Source organism: Scardinius erythrophthalmus (genome assembly GCF_964197995.2).
Source record: "Scardinius erythrophthalmus genome assembly, chromosome: 5".
NCBI classification, from domain to species: Eukaryota; Metazoa; Chordata; class Actinopteri; order Cypriniformes; family Leuciscidae; genus Scardinius; species Scardinius erythrophthalmus.
The window spans coordinates 46542108-46567212 of NC_138225.1; the positions used below are offsets into that span (position 1 = coordinate 46542108).

Below are 25105 nucleotides of genomic sequence, written 5' to 3' on the forward strand. Positions count from 1 at the left end.
ACATTTCAAAGTAAAATAACTGTCTGTAGCATTCAGCATCGTTTTTCAGATAAACAAATATGTGAACTTAGCATGTTTCCTAAATTTCTGCAAATATAATATGGTATTTGTATGCTTTAGTAGTCAAAAATTACATACAGCACCTTTAAGAAACATGGTAGCAATGCCTAAAAACATGTGGTCTGATGTGCTTTTTTAGGGATCTTAGTAATATTTGTGCTCAGTCTCTCTGATCTGATTGGTCTGAAAAGTTTTATTAGGAATTGAACTGGTTTGATAAGGTTTCTTGGGGTATAATGAGGTCAAATGGGGTCTGAAGTGGACTAATACATGGCCTGTCTAGGTATTCATCTGACCTTCTTTCTGCTTTTCTCTTACAATAAAACAATCAAACCTCAAACTTTTAAAACTATTTCATACTTTTAGGCCATGCTTTGTCATCAAACTTTACTAAACTTTACCTTTTCTAGTTTCTTGTAATGTTTTAACCATTTAATGTTGACTTTAAAATATCACATTGTGTAGCTGCCTTTATAATTTTGGAAGCAGGTCCCTTATCACATTTGGGGGTCCTTGGCATCAAAAAGCTGAAAGCAACTGGCTTGCTTGATCCGCCACCTGATACAGTGGGTACAGTAGTTAAGCTGGAAAGCTAGTACTTGGTGACCTTCTGTGATTTAAGCTCTGTCAGTGTGAACTCCCTTCAAGATCGAATACACAAGAAATGGACTTTGATGTACAGTAGTAGACATGTTTAATGGTTTGTCCCTGTGATACTCATAACTGAATAACACATCTTGGTCTTTCTTTAGGTTGTAGAATCGATTGATTTGTGTTTTTAGATGGTATTTGTAAAGATGCAGTCTTTGTTGTTCCAGTTTCTTTTCTTGAGTGACGAATAACTAAGATTTGTTTTCAGTTCCAGGAACTCGAGCTGGACAGGGAAACCTTGTTAGTAACCAATCGGAGTCTTGCAGAAGACAGCCTTTCAAATCGCCCTCATCTTCAAAACGGCAAGCTGCAATTGGCTGCAAAGTACGAGGAGCTGGCAAAGCTGACCACTGCCTGCAGGGAAAAGCAAAGCCGACTTGGTGAGTAAAAGTTTAGGGTTTTAACTTGTTTGAAAGTGATGCTGTGAAATTACACCAAGCATTCCTCATTTTCCTCATGGTTCAATACACATTGGATGTTTTGCTTCTCATGAGTGGGTGATAAATCTGTTTAGATATTTATCAGAAAAAAAAAACATTTGAAATATTGATAAACCAAAATAAATGTTTTGGTTCGGAAATGTACTACTATTGTATAAAACGATAGTATATTGTATATAAATTGTAAACTATACATTAAAACATGGATTAAAATATCTTGGTTGTATGATATTATTTAATAATAATGATAATAAACATCATCATACATTGATTTATTATCAATAATAATTAAAATAATATAATACCAATACCAATATATTTTTCATCTATGTTTTAATTTATACAGTATACAAAAACTATATTCATATTATATTTTTATGAATTCATTTTTATTAGACACCTTTTTTAAATGATATATTTATATTAAATCCATATTTAATATATGGGGGGGGGCAAGTTTTGTTTACATTCATTCTTAAGGTATAACAAACATGCAAAATCCTCTTCCTTCCACATTAATGGCATGAAATGAATATTACGATATATCTAATTATATGAGAATATTGCGATATTATATATTGCCCTGCCCTAGCCATGTTATATAATAGTTCCGATCTTCTAATATGATGAGCGTGGAGTGATTACAGAGCTGCTCCAGTCACATACTCCGGCCCACCCTGCTTTTTTATGCTGTCTCTCTGGTTAGGCTTTGTTTAAAATGTGAGCTCAACCCAAATGTGTCCGGACAGAACGCATTTCAAGGAAAAAAGTATTCTGTGCTCCTCCCCAGATTAAAGCAATGTTAGATACATTCATTTAAGCGTGTTGCTAATCTGATGACTGATACCTGATGATACACCAGCTGTTGACTAAGTAGTTTAAGAATAGCATCGGGACACTGCTGTCGTGTGCTTCTGGTGGTAATATATTTTAATATCACCAGGCAACATTGTTCCATAATAACACACCCTGACATCCGGAGCTCCTCACTTATCCAAGGCGAGAATGGTTGACAATGGTTGACCTATCCGTCCAGCTGTGATATCCCCAGCACTGGAGCGGCGTTACCTTCCATCGCACCCTCACCACCAGGGTGGAGTGTAGCGGTCAGGTCCCATAGGGGTAGTCTGGGGCCACAAGTTCCCCACCTGGCTTTCCCACCTCTTTTCAACACCAGCCAGGAATAACTGCCCTCATCTGGACCAGACGTACTTAAGGTGCTCAGGTTTCACTTCCCAAACAGTTCCTCGTGGGTTCACAGGGACTTGTTTTCCTTTTTCTCTCAGCGTGGCCAGAATAAGAGAAATATTATTGTGTTCTTCTTTGGTCTTCCTCTCTTGGCTGAACGCTCAGCATGATAGTTTCTCACGCCCCATCTTTTTTATTGGCCCGCTGACATCGCATGTCGATTATCAGCTTGTACAACAGAGCGCTTGTGGGTTAGAAATCATCGTTTATTATTGTTTTCTTTATTATTTTAGGCTTCAGAGTTCATAACGAAACTCGGTCAGGATTTGAGTGTTGACTCTTTTCGATGGTTAAACAGTCACGGTGTCCTGAATGTTTATTAAACTAAGGAGAATTAATTTGAAAAGAATAACTTAGACTTTAGTTTAACTTCAGTTTGGAAAAACAAACAAAAACATATTTATAGTAAGGCACTTACAATAGGAGACTGTTGGGCAATTTAAACTCAGTAATGTCAGTATGCAAAGACCAGAATTAATCAGTAAAAATGTGTTTGATTGGAGTTCTGAGAAGCTGCCCATGTCTGCCTTTTGAGGTTTGACTACTTTTCTGGGTGGATGAACTTCTGGTTAAAGCGTTACTGTAATTCCTGTGGGAAAAATTTGTTCCAGGTAAACAGTGCTTCATGGATAATTATGTAACATACCTTCCAGTTTTACTTTAGCAGATATCATGCAAAAGTGAAAGTTTGCAGGGTTTACAGGGCCATGAAATAAAAATAGATCATTCTTTTGTGGTGTGCCAGTGAAAATTATTGCAGGGAAAGCAACTGGCCCAACTTGGTTATCAGGGGGAAAAAATGATTGTTGTGAAACTGTGCTTCATCATCATTTGTTGAATAAGTGCTGCTATGATTAATAGAAGTTGTACGCAAGCATCTCATTTAAATGAAATTGTGCGTGGAACGTGATTTAAAACAGGCACATCTTTAATTGCAGCTGGAAAATAGCTTTGAGCTTTGTGAATAAGATCTATAATAAGACTATTTTAAATAGGCTACAATTGAGCCATGTTTTTGCTCTAAAAGAATAACAATGATTTAAACTGAATGAGTATAAAACTTGTTGGAGCTCAATTTAAGTGTATTTAGCGTCTTGGAATGTGGGTGGTTAGTGAAATTCAACACAAAGTGGCGCAAATATTTAGTTAATTTGCTTCTCTGTGTGTTTAGGCCAAGTCAAACAACAAGTATCTGTTGTGATGTTTGCAAGGGAAACTGCTTAAATGAAGTAGCCCAGCTGGGACCTCAGAGGAAGACGTTGGAACTCTGGAAGTCTTGCTCTGGAATTGTTGCTCCGCCGTCACTCTTGGCCTGTTTGGTGTTTTCACCCTCGCAACCTGCTGTGTGCATAAATGATTTAGGCATGTGGTGGCTTTACAGACTACGAGATTAGGCTTTTCCTTCTTTTTGCATTAATTCATGTACGGTGAGGTTGTGTATTTCCGTTGTAGCCCACAACATCAACCCACCCACTGTACTTTTGGGCCTGCATTCCAGCCCTTTGACCAAAGAAGCCGATATGAATTATTTGTTTGACTTTTTTGGCCCTTCCTCACCATTGTGCAGCCTTACTAGTGATGCAAATCCATATGAAAGGGCTTTTGTTTGAGACCCCACCTCCAGTGCCTTTCAAAGAAAAGGCAGAGATTCATATGATAGTCAGAACGTCTCAACCTGCCGAACCCACCCCTTCACCCGAGAGCCCGGGCAGCGCCTGGGAACCGAAGTCTTGAGAGAGATTGATGAAAAAAGTTGCCGGAGTGAAATGCCAGCAGGAAATTGAACTGTCGTGAGCGGGCAGAAAAGAGGAGGAGACGGTGGGGTTCCTTCGGTGTCCGACAGAGCAACAAAAGATCAGCGGAGATATCTGCTAGTCCGCTTACACGCTCTGACAGAGCTTGTACAGGAAATTCCCATCTCCATGGCCACATGGGCAACGGTCCACTCGAGAAACGCTGTTTCACAGGACCTTTTTTTTCTTCGCCCTTGCAGCTGCCGGCCAGTGACGGAAGGAGGGTGGAATGTTCACCTTCCTGTCACCATGAAGTGCACATGTACCAGTGCCTCCAGCTGCAGCCGGATGGGTGGGAGAGACTGTTCCCCCCAACAGCAAACATCTGATTCTCATTTCGTTAGAGCCAAAAGCAAGAATGAAAAACCCTTGGGTTGCTCCATCAGCTGAGGCCGAAGTTGTGGCTCAGAGGGTTGCGAGTTATTGCGTAATACGCTGTGGCAGCGACAGACGTTAGGAGCAGAATTTGGCTCTGGAAGGTGCACTACTAGTTTCTTGATATGAATTCAGTGTAGCTCGATGATACAAGTCATCAAGATTGGGCAGTTTTGTTCCCACTCAGATTTTCCCATTTGCTTCTAATGCTTTCGGCATTTTTGCTTCTAATCCTTCTGTTCCCCCTCACATGTGGTCAATGGCACATTCTTGACCTGTACATTTTCTGGAGGGTGACACGGCGCTGGTATTCGACACACTATCCATCCTGCTTCAAAAGCAAAGAGCACTGAGTGCCCTTTTGTTGTTAACCTAGCGTAACGACACTGCTTACCCGAGGCCCGAACTGATGACCTTTCACAAACACTACAACCCCGTCATTGACCTCTCAACACATACGCACAGAACTCTCACCAAACTGGTTGTCAACCGCTCCACCCTTTACAAAAGAAAAACCCTCCAGAGGGGGGTTAGCCGTAATTGCGAGTGAGAAAAGGGCATATTTGTCTCAAAGTGCCTGTAAATCACAGGGCCAAGAGGCATGTTGGGGGAGCCGAAGAGGCCGGGGAACGTTGTTAGAGCGCATAGTTCTTACTGATGGAGGAGTCGGTAATTAACAGGATGTGAAGTCGCTCTGGTCGTCTCTCAGTGTTTGAATGCAGGGGGCAGTTATCAAAGCTGGATTAGGTCCATTGAGCTACCACACACATAAGGCCTTAATCACACATAAGGAAAGGGGCCTCTTTTGAAATCAATCTCCTGAGAATCCAACCCAAACTGGGAACTCCATGCCAAAAGCCCTTAGAAAAAATAAACTTGATACATTATGTTGACATTTCTGTTTGACTCTTTCACATTGGCTTAAGCTCAGTGACATTGAATAGGAGAAAAACTAAATGGTCTGCTGAATATTAGGGAAATACCTAAATATTTTCTTAACAAATCTGACTAATAAGCGTAAACTGTAATATGGTAGATTGTTTGCTCCCCTTATAAAAAAAAAGGTTAAATGGTAATACCTTGATATACTAGGTATTTCTTAATGATCCATTTTTGTAATACTGTATCTAATACCATCAGTTTTAGCATGTTGATATAGTAAAAGCTATGATTTGAAAGACATGTTTACTATATGGATGACCTATACAGGACAGCTATTCAAATGTGTTATAATGTCTTGTTTAGCAGAAGGACGGTAATTAATGAACGTGTGTAATATAATATTGTATTAATAGACTTTAATGCTTCTGAAGGAAGTCTCTTATGCTCACCAACTCTTTTCTATTTTAATGTATTTAAAAAAATATTATTTATTCCTTTGATGGCAAAGATGTTGCTTAGTATTTTTGTTAAAACTGTCCAAAAGAGCAGCAATTACATTTAGAGTTAGAGACTTTTATATAAAGTGACTTACAAGTGAATACAAATTATATTTATTTGAAATTTAGTTTTTGTAACAATGATCAAAAGTGACAGTAAACAATTGAATAAAAGTATTCATTTTTTAAAAGAAAATCTTACTGAACCCAAACTTTTGAACGGTAGTGTATATAATGACAGATATAAAATGTTAAATATATATACAATTTTAGATGTTCCAAATCTCGACTAAAATGAACCATGATACGTTCAAAAAACATAATGCGGCAGTACTTCTTTGTTAGTGTCTATTTTTGTCGAGTCATTAGTGGTCATACAAGATTGTTGAAAGACATTTAGTGATGTTGAGTCTGTTTTTAGTGCGTTGCCATTTTTCTTTTAGAAGAAAACATTTGTTGACCTATCTGTCAAGCATTTAATTAGCCAGAAAGGTCTCCTCAGGCACCTGTATCCCTGTGTTTGGGCTTGCGTGGCGTCCTCACATTGTCTGTTTTGACCCGAGGAAAACCTGAACAAAAGGCCTCCACAAGTACATTCTTCAGAAGGGCGCTGGTGTACTTTCCCCTCTGATTCTACATCAGAAGTGACACTTCTGCAGAAGCAGATGTCTGTTTGATCAAGGAGAAGTGTGAAAATTTACAATTTACTCCACCTCATGTTCTTCCAAACCACTATGAATCGGTGAATAATGGCTTGGAATATAGTGCATGAGTCATATGGACTGCTTTTATGGTTCATTTTGATGCCTGTCATGCAGTTTTTTTTTCTTTTGTGTTTTACAGCAAACTGATTGATACAGATTTGGTTGAACTAGCCTCTTAGAGGATGTGATGTGCAGGTTTTCGCGTGCAAACCCAACGGGGCACATACGCCGTCTGAAGTTGTTCCTTTCATTCTGATGACAGGAAAGCAGCCGGTGGTATTTATCTGTAAAGACCACAAAAGAACACCCACCGTTCTGTTATTTTGACAGGAAGTGAGGGAGTGTGTGTGCACACGCTTGCAGAGAAGAGAGCGTTTCAACTTTCCCTGTGTATATGCTCACACATTTATCAAGCCTATTAGAATTAGTTGTGCCAAGAATTCCATTAAACGAAGCCAATGTGAACTAAACTGTGTGGAATAAATTTCAGATAATCAATTATTCCAAACAGTTGTCACTTTTGTACTTGTATACCGTTCATCATTGTGGCAGTACACAGCATTATTCATAGAAAGAAAAGGTGAGTTATAGAAAGTCAAAATATTCTTGAATGAATGAATGATGTGAAGACACAGCAGCATTAGCTTGCGCCACCAACAAAAAGTGTTGCGTTTCAAGGTTGCTTTACACTGACAGAAGTCCTTGTGTAAATAGCACTTTCCTTCCGTGCATAGTAATGAGTGCAATCCATTGACATGTGACTTGGGTTGACAGGGTGTGTAGCATTGAAAAATGTACTGGTCCACTGAGTCTTGCATGCTAAGTCCTTTTCACTGCTTAAGACTTGGAGAATCTGTTTTCTCATTTTTCATTTATCCTCAATTAATCATTCACAAGCTTGAGCTAATATCTCGTGCTTAGAGGCATGCTCATGCATATTTTACTGACATAATAATTAGGATACTCACCTAGCTAGATAAAAATAATTAGGTTTCAATTCACTTCCAATAAAAAAATATTATTTATTGGAACAAAAAAAAGTAGGTTATTAACTGATTGTGAGCAAGTAAAATCAGGTAAATTTACATCCACTGGAAGCGGCAATAAAAGTTTTGTTTAGGCTATTGATATAGAGTGTTGTTATTGTTAACTAAAATGATTAAAAACTAAAACTGAAATAAAAATAAATTAACGTTAAATAGAAAAAGCACATAACAAAATTACTAAAAGTTAAACTAAAATTAAAATGAACTGAAAATGCAACAGTAAAAGCTAGTTCTAAATATTATAATAGTATAAATGACAAAAGCACATATCAGATGAACTGAAAATATAATAATAAAAGCTAATTCAAAATATTAATAGATAATATAATAGTACACTGTTAAATTCTTTAGTATGAAATTACAGTATATTCCAGGTTATTAATTGCATTACTTTCACAGTAATTCCACAGTAGGATTTCTCTTGTATCTAACTGCACTCTTGGAAATGTCATACTGTATTTCTACAGTGCATATGTACTATGAAGGTACCCAGCATGCAATGCTGTTTTCATTTGTCACACTTCTGACTTGGCTAGATCAGAAATTTGAATATACAAATATAAGAATGCAAAAATACATCATTGCTCCAGCACTTAAGGACTCATTTTTGAAAAAGTGTGCTTAATTGTATTGAATTTGTACTTCAAACAAGTAATTACATTGTAATAATGTCAAATTAAAGGTTTTACTTCAAAGTAGTTTTAAAGAAGTACACTTATTTTGATGTGTTGACTCATACACCAAAGCATGTGCTTGATTATAAGACATAGAGGTAATTATGAAATTACATATTCTACTTAAGTGGAAGTTCAGCTCATTGCATTTCATATACATTCAAACTATAGTATTTAAATTAAATTGAAATTAACATGCAATTAAGTGACCAAAAACGTTGTTTTCATCTAAGTACATTCTTAGGAATTATGTTATTTCCGTTATAAGTACTCTTTTTAAAAGTATGCTAAAATGTACTTTTTTTCGCAAGGTTTGTCCTGTGAGAAAAAACAAAAAACAATTTCTCCTTCCGGAGAAATTCAATATGAATGCATTTCTTTTAAAAATGCTAACAGAATTCTAAAGTCAGACCTCAAAAGTTTTGGATCCACGTGACCACTTCAAGCAGAGGACCGTGATCTGACATGTCACAATAATAGTGTTGGGTCCTTAGCTTCATATCCATCAGTAGCCATTGTGACTGCGAGATCACAGAAGCCCCAGGTCATATCTCTGGCTCCAGTAGTCTTCTTGCCATGGAACGGGCGCCCCGCAGCACATCTACATGGTTTCTCCCCAGTATGTAGGTCACCCACAGCTGCTCCCCAAGTGTTTGTTTGGCTGTCTGTCGCCTTCCATTACCGTTTCATTGCGCGGGTCTCCGGGGTCATGCACGTGGTGTGCCACTCCCCCCTCGCTCACGCTGACATGCCTCTGCAGTCACAGGGTCACAACGTACAGATACACACTAATGCATGTGACATAGTGGGCCTTTGATTATTCGTGTTCTGAGAGCAGGACATATAAAAGGCTTTTTTGTGAGTTATTGGCAAGGCGTGTGCCTGACTGATCTGTGAAGCTCATCATATATGAGTCAGTGGGAGAATCTCAAATAGATTATATAGAATTGAATGGCAATGGTATAATAATGGTATGCTTCAATAGAAGAATGGTATTACCATGGCTATTTGGACGTGGTATTATGGTGTTGTCATGTTTTCAGTCACTACACAAAAAAATTGCTATATATAATAATTGTGTCATTTCTAAACCATTGGCATGGTAATACCATTCTTCTATTGAAGCATACCATTATTAAGCAATTCATACTTTTTTAAAATAAATAATATAAACTGTAATGCTTCACTTTATAAATGGTACAGTTAATAACTTTTTACTTTTTACAGTAATTTTTTCCTAATTAAAATGAGCTTTTTTCTTTTTTAACAATGTTGGGATACAATGTTGGAGATTATGATGATCATATAGTACCATTATAATTACCATCTGATACCTTCATTGTACCATGGTGCCTCCACAGTAATTTTCTCAAGAGCATTTACGTCCTGTAATAGAGTTTTGTTTGTTGAGCAGCCCTGGCTTATTGGAGCGCAAATGGTGTCATTGCCTTGACCTGTTCAGCTTTTCACATCCCCTGTGGACTCAACACATCTGCACATTAGCATAATTGCCGGTTGCCATAGCAACCCCAGCACAACACTTAGAGGTCCCGAGCCCCTCACTCTCATCAGCGGACATGAGCTAACAGAAAGTGATTGCGTCCACCCTCACCCTCAGGGCACTGCAATAACACTGTAAAGAGACCTGAGTGCAGCTTCAGTCCTGCACTTTACACATAGACTCAAGCAGTGGAGCTTCTTCACAGCTGAACACACTCACGATATGTTTTCACACACTGCTGTGGCGTTCCTTTGTCCTGCTGGCACAGTTACCAGCCCCTGAGAGATCTGGTTGTGCTGTGGGACATTGTCAGCTGAAGTTTTTATTTTTTTTTTAAACATTAATGTTCCATTTATTACAACATGCACTAAAAGAACCACAAAAGTACACTTATTAAAGAGGACCTTTTATGCTTTTTTACATTTGTTTTTAACTTTAGTGTGTAATGTTGCTGTTTGAGCATGAAGAGGTCTGAAAAGTTACAAAGCACAAAGTCACTCCAAAAGGTGTTATTCTCTATATCAGTGTGCACTGTTTCAGAACTCCCCCTTGTAGTCTTGAGTTTTCTTCCGGGAACGTGCATGTCAGGCCTGTTTAAGTTGCGTTAGTGTGTTAAACTCGTGGTTATGGTAAGGGAAGTGACATTTCCGAAACACGCTCAAAGCGGTTGACCAATCACAACACACTGGTCCAGCCAACCAATCAGAGCACACTGAGCTTTTCGGAAGGAGGGACTTCATAGAGTTAACCAGAGCGTTACTGACAGACTGAAAAGAGAGGTGCTGCAACAATGTAAAGTATGTGACATTTTTTTTTGCTTTTTTAACCGTGAAGCATGAAAACCTTTTGTAATAGACCCTAAAAACAAAATCAAGACACTGTAAAAGGGTAAAGTATGGCCTCTTTAAAATAAAGGGGATTTTAACAGCCATGCCATAGAAGAACCATTTTTGATTCCCCAAAGAACCTTTCAGTGAACATTTTTCTACTATAAAGAACCTTTTGGGGAATGAAAAGTTTCCATGGATGTTAAAGGATCTTAATGGAATCATAGATGCCAATAAAAAACCTTCATTTTTAAAAGTGTTGTCATACCATGTTTCAGATCTTTTTTTAAGTTATATGATAGCTTTATGCGAAGAACAGATAGAAAATTAAGTTATTCTCTGGAAATCCTCATATGCATAGCTCTTAAATCTCATGCTCACGCTTGCACGTTCAAATGTGTAACAGTTCTTGACAGACTGACAGCTTAGTGGGTGACCTGTTAACTCTGTGGATTGTGCACACTGTGGTTACAGTATCTGTCACCGTAAATTATCAAGCTCTTTAAACTGGGTGGATTCTGATTGGCTGTCAATGTTTTTATCATTTATCAGTTTCAAAAAAGTGATTCCAATGAGGTTGTTATCGTAATATGATCTATGCTATGTTATGATAACATTGTAATGATTTATGTGTAGTGTAAAGTTACTCAAAACTATGGTACTGTATATAGTCTTTTTCCCTTTCATTGGCATTGGACTGTTATGCTTTGCACAATTCTATTCTTAATTCCTTTTGAGTTTAGATTTTGGTTCAAATAGAAATAATGTATGTTGACCAGTGTTAGTGTTGCAATTTTTAAAAATCTTTTGACAAAAACAAAATTGTCATAGCAACCCGTGACATTCTACTCTGAGCTGTCCTAGAAATGGCAACACTATCAACGGCGAAATGAATCTGCAGCAGTCAGGTGGTGCAAGTCAGCGCTCTTTAAGTTGTTTACATTCATTATTATTGTAACGTTATGTGCTTTGAGACACGAGGTAGTTTAATGCCGTCTCTCGTTAAGCTTTGCAGACTCTGCTGTGTGTGCGTTCATGTGTTTTTTGGAAGAGGTGTGGCTTTAGAGAGCGCTCTAAAGGAAGGGTGGGTTCTTATGCTTTCAAAGATAGCTTTCTATTAGCCTGACGTCGTCATACTCAGATTCTAGTCAGAATGTGAGTCTGATACTGCTCCATTGAGCTTTGATTATGGGGCATGTTTCAACCAAACCAGGAAAGAAAATACTTCTGCTCTCAATTGGATAGACCTACAACCAATCAGACAAAGCAACGGAGTAAGTGACGTATGTTTTTCATTCATGTTTCCGATCGGAAAATGCCTTGATCGCGGTTCTCTGTTCCTCTTTTAAAATGAATGCACTGTCGATATCTTCTATAACAGACTCGATGGCGGAATCGACACATAATGTTTTATAAACAAAGTTCGGCAGGAGCACGTTCAAATAATCAATCCAATCAACTTGTCATCAAACAATGACCGTCGTCTATACTATCAGCATGAGAGGAAGCATATATTTATTCACTATGTTAACTCACCTAACATTCCTTGACAGTTTCCAGCATCTCTTCACTCACTCTCGGCTTGTTCTTCCACAGCCAGGAATACGGGGGGAGTACTTTGGGTTCGGGCCGAATACCGAGCCCAGAGCCTCTCCTCGGACAGCACGCCAAATATGCATTTACTCTATCTGACTTATTTGTAAGTGTGAACTCGTGAAATCTCAATTCTCCAGCGGCGGTCATCTTTGTTGTAAACGAATTCAACCCAAGCTTTTGTTGGTGACGTGGATGATTACGTTACGTTGCTCATCTGTCCATCATCGTATAAAGCCCGCCCTGACAATTTGATTGGTCCGAACAATTTTTGTTCGGGCATAATAGCTCCTCAACGGATCAAGTCCAGACCGAACTTCCCAACCTAAAAATTTTGTGGGCGGGGCTAAGTTCGGCTGGCATCCAGGCTAGCTTGCTATTGCTAGCCTCACCGAAATTGTCTACCCTACCTTTAAATGTAAATGAATAACTGGTATTTTTGGGGGGGGAGTTCAGTTTTATGAGGAGGTTTTTACTTTTCCATCGCACTGCAATGAAAACTGGCCAAGTAATGAGATTAATGCCTTTGGTCACATGCTCAGAGCTGGCGCTCACGTATACAGCATCATGTACAGTGAATAGCAGAGGAAGAATCCGGAACCGGCTCTCTTGTCTCTGTACTCTTGGTGTTAGAAACGGAAATGTGCTTACTGCTGCCATTTTTTGCTGCTGTATTTCTGTTTCTCTGTAAGCGCCACCTACTGTCAAAGCATGAAGCCTGAATTCTTTTTTTATCCCATGCAAGAATTTTTTGTAAAATTTCCATGTGGGCCTTTAGTTCATTAGTGAATATCATTACTGCAAAATAAAATACACAATGCAAAACTGTTTTCCCCCTGCAGATATCGATAACGGCTTATTTTGGTAAATGAGATGATAACTCGGTAGTGAGTGATTGAGTCGTTTTGTGAATCTGTTCAACCAATGGACTGAAAACAGCTGGCTCAAAAGAATCATTCACTCACTCTATGTAACAGGAGGTTGTCTATTTATGATGTACATTATTTTGTGCTGTCTTTCACATTTGTTGTCGTGGGGCAGTATATTCAGTAGTGGGGCAACTGGGGTGCTACAGAGTCACAATGATATCTATAGAAATAACTTTCACTCCTCACAGTTCTGAGCCAGTTTCATGTTGAGAATTGAAACTGACTGAGATTAAATGTTTGTGGTTTTTCCAGAGGCCCTCACGGAGAAGCACAGCCCTCAGACTGCCCACAATCTGCTCCAGGAGGAGGTTGCACGTGCCGAAGAACAGTCTGAGGTGATTTGAAAGTCCTTTGCATCCTTTATATCTCCAGAAACTCTTTCTGTGTCTTTTATGTTCAGTCCCTCCCCGCTCCGTATCAAAAGACTGGTAAAATTTTGACATGTTATTTTTTAGCGTTGAATGAACATGCCCTGTGAACTGAACCAGAACACAGCAGAATGAAAGCCTGACAAAAGTGCAGAAAGTCCTTACTCTACATGACACAATCCTTGTTTACACAGAACCGCTCTGAATATAAGGGTGACGTGAAGGTGAAAATCCACTCAAAAAATCCACTAACCTCTAAACTACTTACAAAGATGGATCTGTGATCTAATCAATGATTTAAAGCATTGACAGCCCATAAAGCCCATGTTATAAATAAGAGATGAGGCTAACACATCAGAGCTGATGTCATGTCTCCAGCACTGTGGTTTGTCCCAGAAGTGGAAAACCAGCACTCCCAACATTTCATTAAGAACATTTCTCCTCACGTGGTGTTCAATTGTTTTTCCTGCTACTGTAGATATACAGTAGGTGTATAACTAAACCTATATAGAATTACCAGGTGTTCTTGCTTATTGGCCCAAGTCATACTCAACTCAATAATATTCCCTTCTTCAATATAAGTCTATGAGACTTTTTTTTTTTGCTCAAAAAAATGCATTTCTGATTGCTTAAAGTAATAGTACTCAAGAAGTTGCTTCATTTGAGCTGTCATTCGCATCTGTAGCACAGGTGCAGTACAAGTTTGAAGTAATAGACTGTACAAATTGTTCAATATGAATACAACAGTTGTTGTAAAATCAGCCCTCGTGGTCTCAGAAGCATTAAAATGGTTTCATCTGTTTGTATGGATATAATTAAATGTTTCATTTTGCCTTGGTATGTCTGTGTATCCCTGTTTTTCATCCATGTGCTCATGTTCCTTGTTAACATTCATTACTAGTATTGGGAAATCAGGCTTGTTTTCACGTATCGATTCCTTGATGAACAGTTTCTACTGTTCTACTGTTTATTTGATTAAAAATACAGTAAAACAGTATTATTGTGAAATATCAAATTTACAACTTAAATGAATTGTTTTCTATTTTAATGTATTTTAAAATGTAATTATTCCTGTGATGGCAAATCAATGCTGACTTGTCAGTCTTCAGTGTCACATGATCCTTCAAAAATCATTTTAATATGCATATTTGTTGCTCAAGAAACATTTTTGAGGAAACCATGATGGATTTTTTCAGGATTCTTTGATGAATAGAAATCTTTCGTAACAATGTAAAAATTATACATTTAGAGCCTAAATATAATTAACAAAAAGCAAGGTAAAAAATAACTTCTCTGTATTTTAATAAAATGCTATTTATTAAAACTGTTTCACATACAGATCAATGAGTCAGTGAGTTGTTGACTCAAAACTACGTGTTTACAAACCATTTGAATGGATTCATGGAAAAGATTTGACTCAGAAAAATGATTTGTCCACAAATTGAACATCGCTAATCATTACGTGATATGTTAGCATCACAGACTATTCAACAAAGGGCTTAAAACAGCTCAGCACAACATGTGCCATTGGAAAAATACTTCTTATATGTGTTCTCTTGTTGTTGTCTCAGCCTCCCTCAGCTGTGTCTGATTGATCCACGTTGGGTTATCCGTCTTCGAGCTGTAAACAAGCACTGTGTCTTCCACCTCACGCAGGCCCGATCGATAGCTCTGTGACTTTGTCATTATGCCCCTGCCGTCTGATTGATGATCTCACTCCGTCGTAAGTAAGTCGTACGGAGAGCCAGACTTCAGCAGGACCCGTGCCAGACAAAACATCAGACCGGCACGTGTGTTTAAAGCCGTGGATTCCCGCAGGACTTGCATATTCTATTAGTCTGGAAAAGGACTGACAGCAACCGTTCATAGACTGCTGTTATATGAAACTATAAAATTTTAATGATGCCTTGATTGAGGAATTATTAAGAGCTAATAAACAGCAGGAGACCACATGAAACACTGTCGGAGGGCTCTGCTTAATCCATGAAGACAAACAGTCCTTTAAAAAAAATTGGGGGGAATTTATAACTTTTGGATACTTGTAACTTTGTGTTCATGCAATAGTAATTTTACTTTTGATTACACTGGCAAACCCCACTGAGGTAAGGCATCATTACTGTTGCTCATGCTTGAGCGATTTCAACAAACCCCTGACCCTAAATAATAACTTGTAATGTAGTGTTTGCCATGTTTGTTTGTTTAAAAAGGTGTGCTATGATTTGATTTTTGCCTGCCAAACATTTTAAAAAAAATCCCATAGACTTGCATTGAAATGGGGATTTGGGCCAAAAAAAATCATCCCAAAGGTGCTCTATTGAAGGGGTATTCAAATACAATTTGAGAACATCCAGTTACACAAAATTCCATAGTGGGAAAGGTCCGGATAGATATTGTCATTTATCAGTGCTGTAGTACAGCACAGTAACGACCATACTTGTCCGAACTATGATTTGGCATCAGTTGTTTTCAGGGCTATTATTAAATATATTAAATGAGACCATTCAGACACATTTTAAGGACATAACTGTACAGGCTGTACTTGTAGGCTATTACTATTTGTCTTGCTGCATCAAGAAAAAATAAGAAATTACAGTAAAACTAAAAGTATTTAACAAATAGGTATACTTTCAAAAATAAACTAAACTGCACATTTGTGACAACATATCTGAGCAAAAGTGGTTGCATATTAATCTTTATGCAAAAAAGTCACTTGTACATGCATTGGGCATTTCAATAAATTGAATAAATAATAATAATATCTAAGTGCACATTTATTAGAGAGCAAAGGAGAGTCCAATAGAGGAAAAAATCTGACTTCACAGACTTTGTTCCATGCATGCACCAGTCACTCTCGCATCAATGACTGATGGGAAAAATTACACTTTTTTTCTCCTGCCAATACTTTGAACTGTGGGGAAAAAAATGGTGAGTGCAATTCTAAGACAGTGGTGCAGCTGTTCATTGCTAAGCTTGTTGTGGTACTTGGTGTTAATAATGTTCATTGTGGAGAATGCTGACTCAAAGCAGTATGTGAAACCAAACATGGTCAGGATGTGTAGTATCACTTTATTTAGAACAGGGACATCACCTGCCGACACCATCTACCCCCGGAAAGTGTCAGGGTCACAATTACCAACCTGCTCTTTCAAAGCCACATTTTCTTGCAGTTCAGTCAACTTCATTTGTAGTGATGCAACATTTGCCCATCTGAAGATCTGTTTTGCTTCCTCTGGAAACTCATTTGTGACCAAGAAGGGGTTCTGTATGATCAGCAGCATTTTCCTTCAAGAACAAAATCATCAAATTGAGTCTTGATTCTTGAAGTTGTCCATCAGCTTCTGTATGGTAGGTCATATCTTTCTCTCCCTGATGGGTTTGCTCCAAAAGTTTGGGGAAGTGGACAAGTTCACCTTGGAGACCAGTCTTGAAAATCTCCAATTTCTTCTGGAAATCCCGGTCAGCTGTTATCAAACCATATCCTGTGTTGTTCTATCCCTGCAGCTCAATGTTGAGCTCATTAAGATGTGATGCAATGTTTGGCAAAAATGCTGCTTTTTGCATCTTCTCCACATCTTCCAAACACTCTTTTGCTCTGATAGGAAAGCTTTGATCTCCTCCCGAATAGCCCAAAGGCGCTCTAAGACCTTGCCTTTGCTGAGCCATCTGACATTGCTGTGCAGTAGTAAGTCATCATAGCCATCATAGACGCCATCCATCTGTGATGACGGAGACCACGACTTCAGATCCATCCCTCTTTTTTGTCAGCATCCCTTTGATGGCCTCATGGATGTCCTCTCTTCGTGTGTGTGATTCAAGAGTTGTTAAACCCAACAGAATTCCTTCTTTGTTTCATCTTAGAATCTCACAAATACCCAACGCTGGGCATTATCAGTGGTATCTGTTGATTCATCCACAGCTCAAGAAATGCACTGTGCATTCTGAATGGCCTCATTAAGTTAGCACATCTTCAGCTAATATTTCAGTTCTTAACGTTGACATTTTTGACGAGCGCTATGGGTATATAAGGCCCATTGGTTTTGAACTTTTTGCGGGGAGAATGAATGCATTATTTTCTGTCCATTTTCGCTATCACTTTTCTTTTCTTTGAACAAGCCGTACTCATAGAGAGCGAGACATTGCACTGGTGTTGATCCTGTTTGAAAGCTGACTAAAATTATTTTATTGACTTTTTAAAATTATTTTATTGATATTGTTTAATGCTGTTCAGTACGTATTGTTTTTTTGCTGGGTCCGGACACGGACTGTGGTCCACCATTTGAATTTGACTGCTCTATTGGATTGAGATCTGGTCACTGTGAAGGCCATTTGAGTATTGTGAACTCATTGTCATGTTCAAGAAAACAGCCTGAGGGGATTTGAGCTTTCTGACATGACGAGAGATGGTTGTGCGTGACAATCCCAGTAGATCAGCAGTTTCTGAAATGCTCAGAAAACCTTGAGCCTGTCTGGCACAAACAACCATGCCATGTTTAAAGTCACTTAAATCACCGGTGTGTGTGTGTGTGTGTGATAATTTTCTAAACTAAAAGTTTTTCATGTAGTTTTTTGTACTTTATTTCAAATAGCGAAAATTATTTTTAATAGTTTTAGTAAACAGTAACAACACTTCCCAGAACACCCATAGCAACCTCATGTTAACATGCTAAAAACAGTCCGAACATCTGAGTAAACGTATCGCAACGCCTTGGCAACCACTAAGTTTTACTTCTGAAAATGTACAAATCACATTTATATTTATAATTTCCGAAAGGACAAGAGGAACTTAGAAGACGTACAGTGCAATGCATAAGTGAATACACCCATGCTAAAGTTGACTAAAAAGAGGAATAAAAAATCATATTTTGGAAATTGAACTTAATGCCTTAATTTAAAAAATTAGGAAAATCCAACCTTTAAGGACACCAATTTTCCTTGTGAATGAATAATGTATCGTAAATAAATAAATGTTCTTCCTTAAAATACAGGGTGCATAAGTCTGGACACCCCTATGTTAAATTCCCATAGAGGCAGGCAGATTTTTATTTTTAAGTATTTAAAAAAAAAAAAAGTAGGATACTATGCATCCTGATAAAGTTCCCTTGGCCTTTGGAATTAAAATAGCCCCACATCATCACATAGCCTTCACCATACCTAGAGATTGGCATGGAGTACTTTCCATAAGATCATCTCTCAATGCAAATCAAACTAGCTATTAGGCTAACTGAAATAAAACCATGCCAATCTCTAGGTATGGTGAAGGCTATGTGATGATGTGGGGCTATTTTAATTCCAAAGGCCAAGGGAACTTTATCAGGATGCATAGTATCCTAAAAATTATTTTTAAAAAATACTTAAAAATAAAAATCTGCCTGCCTCTATGGGAATTTAACATAGGGGTGTACTCACTTATGCACCATGTATTTTAAGGAAGAACATTTGTTTATTTACGATACATTATTCATTCACAAAGAAAATTGGTGTCCTTAAAGGTTGGATTTTTCCTAATTTTTTAAATTAAGGCATTAAGTTCAATTTCCAAAATATGATTTTTTTATTCCTCTTTTTAGTCAACTTTAGCATGGGTGTATTCACTTATGCATAGCACTGTATATTTGTATGTATGCAATAGCTTTTGGATCCTTTTACTTTGTATTTGTGGAATAGTAGCTTTACCTGCAATTATAAAATGCCAATGTGATGTAGATGGGGTAGGACATCATATTGCGGAACCTCATTTATTAATTTATTTATTTGTTTTTTTATTTGAGTCACTCATTGAATGTGTAGTTTGCCAAGGGCAGTGTCTTAAAAGACTTTATTGTTCTGTCTGCGAGTACATTTGGGGGTGGGTTTGTGCAGACGAGGCTTATTAATTATTCAATCCCCCATACTGAGACAGTGCAGACACCTGCCCCTTCCACCAGAGGCAGACACATGAGCTCATGTTAAATTTATCCTGCCATTTATTTGTGCAGACGTGTTTGTGCGTTAAACTCTACAATGCAAAAAAACAATGTCTAAATTCATTGATTTTCCCTGCTGTAAAAACAAACAAACAAAAAAAACATCTTAAACAAGCCTAAAGTAGGTTTTATGGTTTTAGGAACTTTTCTGCTTGTCAGAATGGGAGATCAACTAAAGTAGACCAGATTTCCCAAACAGAGGTTCACGAAAAAATGTAAATGAATAAATAAATAGGCCGAACTTAAAACTGAAATGTGCAATTCTTTCTATTCAGTGCAATTATCAATTCAAAGGCTGCAAAAATTAAAGCTTGAAAATGTTAAAAGCTTTAGATTTTGAACCTTTGAAAGTGAAGAATTCAAGAAATAAAGGTCTAAATATTAGTATTGCCACTTTTAGTGTAAACTAAAATTATTATTGTTATGATCTACATAATATTCATTTTAATTGGACAGTAGAATTATAATTTACAAGACTACTATATTTCGGTCTTTTATTTATTTGGTATATTATTATTATTATTATTAGTTTTATTATTATATGCAATTTGATTGGGTTCCTAAAACACAGAGAAGTTGGTCGTGCAGTGTTATATATGAATACATTATATTAAAAACAAATCGGAATAAAACCTTTACTAAAAAAGATGGCAAAATATTAAAGCATTTGATCTGTTTATTTGCCCTGTGATCATTAATTAACATACGAATGTACTATTAAATTATTAAAATGTGTGACCCTGGACAAAACCAGTCACATGGGTACATTGGGTACATGCTTTTCATTGATGTATGGTTTGTTAGGATCGGACAATATTTGGCTGAGATACAGCTATTTGAAATCTGGAATCTGAGGGTGCAAAAAAATCGAAACATTGAGAAAATCTCCTTTAAAGTTGTCCATTTCTGTTCGCGATTGTGCTGCATTCACTCACAAAAATAAATGTTTTATATATTTACGGTAGGAAATTTACAAAATATCTTCATGGAACACAATCTTTACTTAATATCCTAATGATTTTTAGATATACCCGTGCAACTTGTGACTGGTTTTGTGATCCAGGGTCACATATTTACCTAAAATCTCAGTGGGTACGTCAAATAAATATTTAACATTTAAGGGTTTCCCCAGAGCTAGACCATCTTAAACCTGTAATCTACCTTATGCTGGTTTAAGCAATTTTTTTTCCCAGCAGGGTTTATTTAACTCTTGAAATGATAGAATCAATCAGACTGCTTGAGATTTACCACTAAAAGTAATTTTAAGGTTCATATTAGGTGTAAAAATAACTTGTTTTATGCAACTGGGCTTTGACATTTGTCTTGGAACATGATGAGTCAAAAAGACAACTGCGTCACACTTGTTATGAATCCGGCTTGACTTCCCGCCCTCTAATACCTGTTTATTTGTCATTTGACCTTCACAGGAGTTGCTGGAGAGGTTCATGGAGGGCCACGTTCCCCTGGAGGAATTCCTTGATTCTTTTCAAAGCCACAGGAAGACGTACCATATCCGCCGCGCTCAAGCCGAGAAGCTCCAGGAGTTCAACAGACCCGACAGGAAAGCGAAGAAACGGGAGGAGGAGCAGAAGAGGGAAGAGAAGCACAAGGATTCCCGTCCCAACGGCATCAGCGCTCCCCACGGCCCTCCTCGTGTCTTCCAGCTCAGATACGGTCTGACCCCAGCCATCCTGCTGCCTCTTTCCTCTTCCTCGGCTTCGGTCCTACCTCCTCTGGACTCGCGCTCATGCCACCCGCAGGTCTCAGGGCCTGGCGCTCCTCACTCCTGCCCCGGGCAGCCCGTCGGCCTGAGAGTAATAGGACAGTTACCCGGCTGGCCGGTGAGACCGGTCCGATTGCAGCAGCTGTACAGGCCCAGTCCCCATCAGTCCGAGCCTCCGTGTCGATAACGCTCAGCACAGCGAGTTTGACGTGAAAGCAGAAGTCCACAAATTACGCAATGACCACGTGAAGCCTTCATCGAGTCGATGTATAATACTGATGCTGCCATGAAATCAATCTAGGGCCGCACAATCAGTCGCAATCAAACCGCACGCGATTTGGCAAAGGCTGCGATTATTTAATGCGCTGACCGGTAGTAAATGCTGCTCCATCTGAACACCAGAGGGCGCTCTCACGCAGACACGCCAAACATGCCTCGCCGTAAAAGTAGGATAACGCACATCATTCCAGGAAATCCCTATCGGACATCATCGCTGTAGCTGAATAAACAGAAGATTGAAACGCTTTGATTAAACATGACTAATAAACACACGACTGCCTTATTCTGTGTAAGAAGCCGCATCGTCTCACAGAAGGATGCTCAACTGTCGTTACGAAGTGAGTTTGGAGTAAAAGCATGTTATTAAATGTTGTCTTTTGTCGGACAAGAGGTTCATAAATGCTTCTCGTGTTTGGAAAGATGTTTGACGCGCGTTGCTTTTTCAAATGCACGTTATAAGTGACTCAAACTCACAGTGCTTTCAGATGGAGCAGCGTTTACATCAGTGACAAGCTGAGCATAAAAAATAATCGCGATAAGCCAAATCGCTTTAAGTGCGATCATGTGGAGATTGCGATTAATCGTTCAGCCCTAAATCAAACATTCATGTACCCAAAAAGGGAGGATAGCAGAAAGCCATAAAGTATTTGTTAATGTTGCTTGTCGTTGTGGCTTGTTCGTTTAACTTGTGTTTTGTATTTGTGTGGGTTTAGTCGGGACGTGGCAGGAGTTTAGCTGCTGTTTGAATGAGGGAAGTGCCCTGTTTCATGAGACACTACTTTTTGACTGGAAGGTCTTTCGGACCGCTGAGGGACTTGTGAAATGGCACCTTTTTGTAATGTTAATGGATGTTAAATAAAGTCTAATCATGATGTTTATTTTAAACCAATATTTGGTTGTTTTGTATTTTATTTTCCTTGGTGTTGGTCTTGAATTTACTCTTCTATAAAAATCTGTTCACACACAACGTGTTTTTGCATTCCACTGCGCTACTTTACACGGAGAATCTTTCTTGAAATAACAAATTTACCTGAGATTCAAAAATGAAATAGTTACATGAGTATGAGTATAAATCTTTTTTTTTTTTTTTTTTTTTTATTAATATTATATTGGGTAAAATAAAAACAATCTGTCAAGAACATCACAAATCTGGTCAGGTTTCACCTCAACATCAAATGAATGAAATAATTAAAGAACCATAATATATACAGTGAGGAAAATAAGTATTTGAACACCCTGCTATTTTGCAAGTTTTCCCACTTAGAAATCATGGAGGGGTCTGAAATTGTCATCGTAGGTGCATGTCCACTGTGAGAGACATAATCTAAAAAAAAAATCCAGAAATCACAATGTATGATTTTTTAACTATTTATTTGTGTGATACAGCTGCAAATAAGTATTTGAACACCTGAGAAAATCAATGTTAATATTTGGTACAGTAGTCTTTGTTTGCAATTACAGAGGTCAAACGTTTCCTGTAGTTTTTCACCAGGTTTGCACACACTGCAGGAGGGGTTTTGGCCCACTCCTCCACACAGATCTTCTCTAGATCAGTCAGGTTTCTGGGCTGTCGCTGAGAAACACGGAGTTTGAGCTCCCTCCAAAGATTCTCTATTGGGTTTATGTCTGGAGACTGGCTAGGCCACGGCAGAACCTTGATATGCTTCTTACAGAGCCACTCCTTGGTTATCCTGGCTGTGTGCTTCGGGTCATTAAGACCCAGCCTCGACCCATCTTCAATGCTCTAACTGAGGGAAGGAGGTTGTTCCCCAAAATCTCGCAATACATGGCCCCGGTCATCCTCTCCTTAATACAGTACAGTCGCCCTGTCCCATGTGCAACACCCCCAAAGCATGATGCTACCACCCCCATGCTTCACAGTAGGGATGGTGTTCTTGGGAAGGTACTCATCATTATTCTTCCTCCAAACACGTTTAGTGGAATTATGACCAAAAAGTTATATTTTGGTCTCATCTGACCACACGACTTTCTCCCATGATCATCCAAATGATCATTGGCAAACTTAAGACGGGCCTTGACATGTGTTGGTTTAAGCAGGGGAACCTTCCGTGCCATGCATGATTTCAAACCATGACGTCTTAGTGTATTACCAACAGTAACCTTGGAAACGGTGGTCCCAGCTCTTTTCAGGTCATTGACCAGCTCCTCCCATGTAGTTCTGGACTAATTTCTCACCTTTCTTAGGATCATTGAGACCCCACGAGGTGAGATCTTGCATGGAGCCCCAGTCCGAGGGAGATTGTCATGTTTAGCTTCTTCCATTTTCTAATGATTGCTCCAACAGTGGACCTTTTTTCACCAAGCTGCTTGGCAATTTCCCCGTAGCCCTTTCCAGCCTTGTGGAGGTGTACAATTTTGTCTCTAGTGTCTTTGGACAGCTCTTTGGTCTTGGCCATGTTAGTAGTTGGATTCTTACTGATTGTATGGGGTGGACAGGTGTCTTTATGCAGCTAACGACCTCAAACAGGTGCATCTAATTTAGGATAATAAATGGAGTGGAGGTGGACATTTTAAAGGCAGACTAACAGGTCTTTGAGGGTCAGAATTCTAGCTGATTGACAGGTGTTCAAATACTTATTTGCAGCTGTATCATACAAATAAATAGTTAAAAAATCATACATTGTGATTTCTGGATTAATTTTTTTAGATTATGTCTCTTACAGTGGACATGCACCTACGATGACAATTTCATACCCCTCCATGATTTCCAAGTGGGAGAACTTGCAAAATAGCAGGGTGTTCAAATACTTATTTTCCTCACTGTATATATATGGGTTGTGACATTATTTTAATGAAAATAATGAAAAATTTCCCCTAACTCTCATTACAATAATATATATATATATATATATATATATATATATATATATATATATATATATATATATATATATATATATATATATATATATATATATATATATATATATATATATATATATATATATATATATATATATATATATATATATATATATGTGTGTGTGTGTGTGTGTGTGTGTGTGTGTGTGTGACCCTGGACCACAAAACCAGTCACATGGGTAAATTTCATGAAATTGAGATGTATACATCATATGAAAGCTGGATAAATAAGCTTTCAATTGATGTGTGGTTTGTTAGAATATGACAATATTTAGCCAAGATACAACAATTTGAAAATCTGGAATCTGAGGGTGCAAAAAAATCGAAACATTGGGAAAATCGCCTTTAAATTGGTCCATTTATGTTCGCGATTGTGCTGCTTTCACTCACAAAAATTCATGTTTTATATATTTACAGTAGGAAATTTACTAAATATCTTCATGGAACACGATCTTTACTTAATATCCTAATGATTTTTGGCATAAAAGAAAAATCGATCATTTTGACCTATACAATGTACAAATATACCTGTGCGACTTATGGTTTTGTGATCCAGGGTCACATATTTGTACTGTAATGTACTGTTATGTATGCAAGAAGTAAAATTCTTTGAAAAAATGAATTATTAATTGAGAATATTGTGAATTTAAGGCTCATTACAGTAATCAG

At 38.1% G+C, this 25105-nt stretch overlaps 1 protein-coding gene and 1 long non-coding RNA gene across 2 annotated transcripts in view; one reads left to right on the top strand and one right to left on the bottom strand.

Annotated features, from left to right (window-relative positions):
- The window catches only part of vps37d (VPS37D subunit of ESCRT-I), a 37577-nt gene extending 15137 nt beyond the window's left edge, over positions 1-22440 (top strand). Inside the window, exons 2-4 of the mRNA XM_081365046.1 lie at positions 920-1091; positions 13473-13555; positions 20979-22440. Coding sequence (XP_081221172.1) covers positions 920-1091; positions 13473-13555; positions 20979-21461 — 738 coding nt within the window. The 3' untranslated portion in view covers positions 21462-22440. The remainder of the gene's footprint in view (positions 1-919; positions 1092-13472; positions 13556-20978) is intronic.
- LOC308690528 lies at positions 927-9004 on the bottom strand. The gene is made up of 3 exons (XR_014030160.1): positions 8783-9004; positions 6823-6934; positions 927-1065 (listed from the first exon to the last, which is right to left on the bottom strand). It is a non-coding gene; the product is annotated as an uncharacterized lncRNA (long non-coding RNA).
- Positions 22441-25105: the final 2665 nt, after the last annotated feature.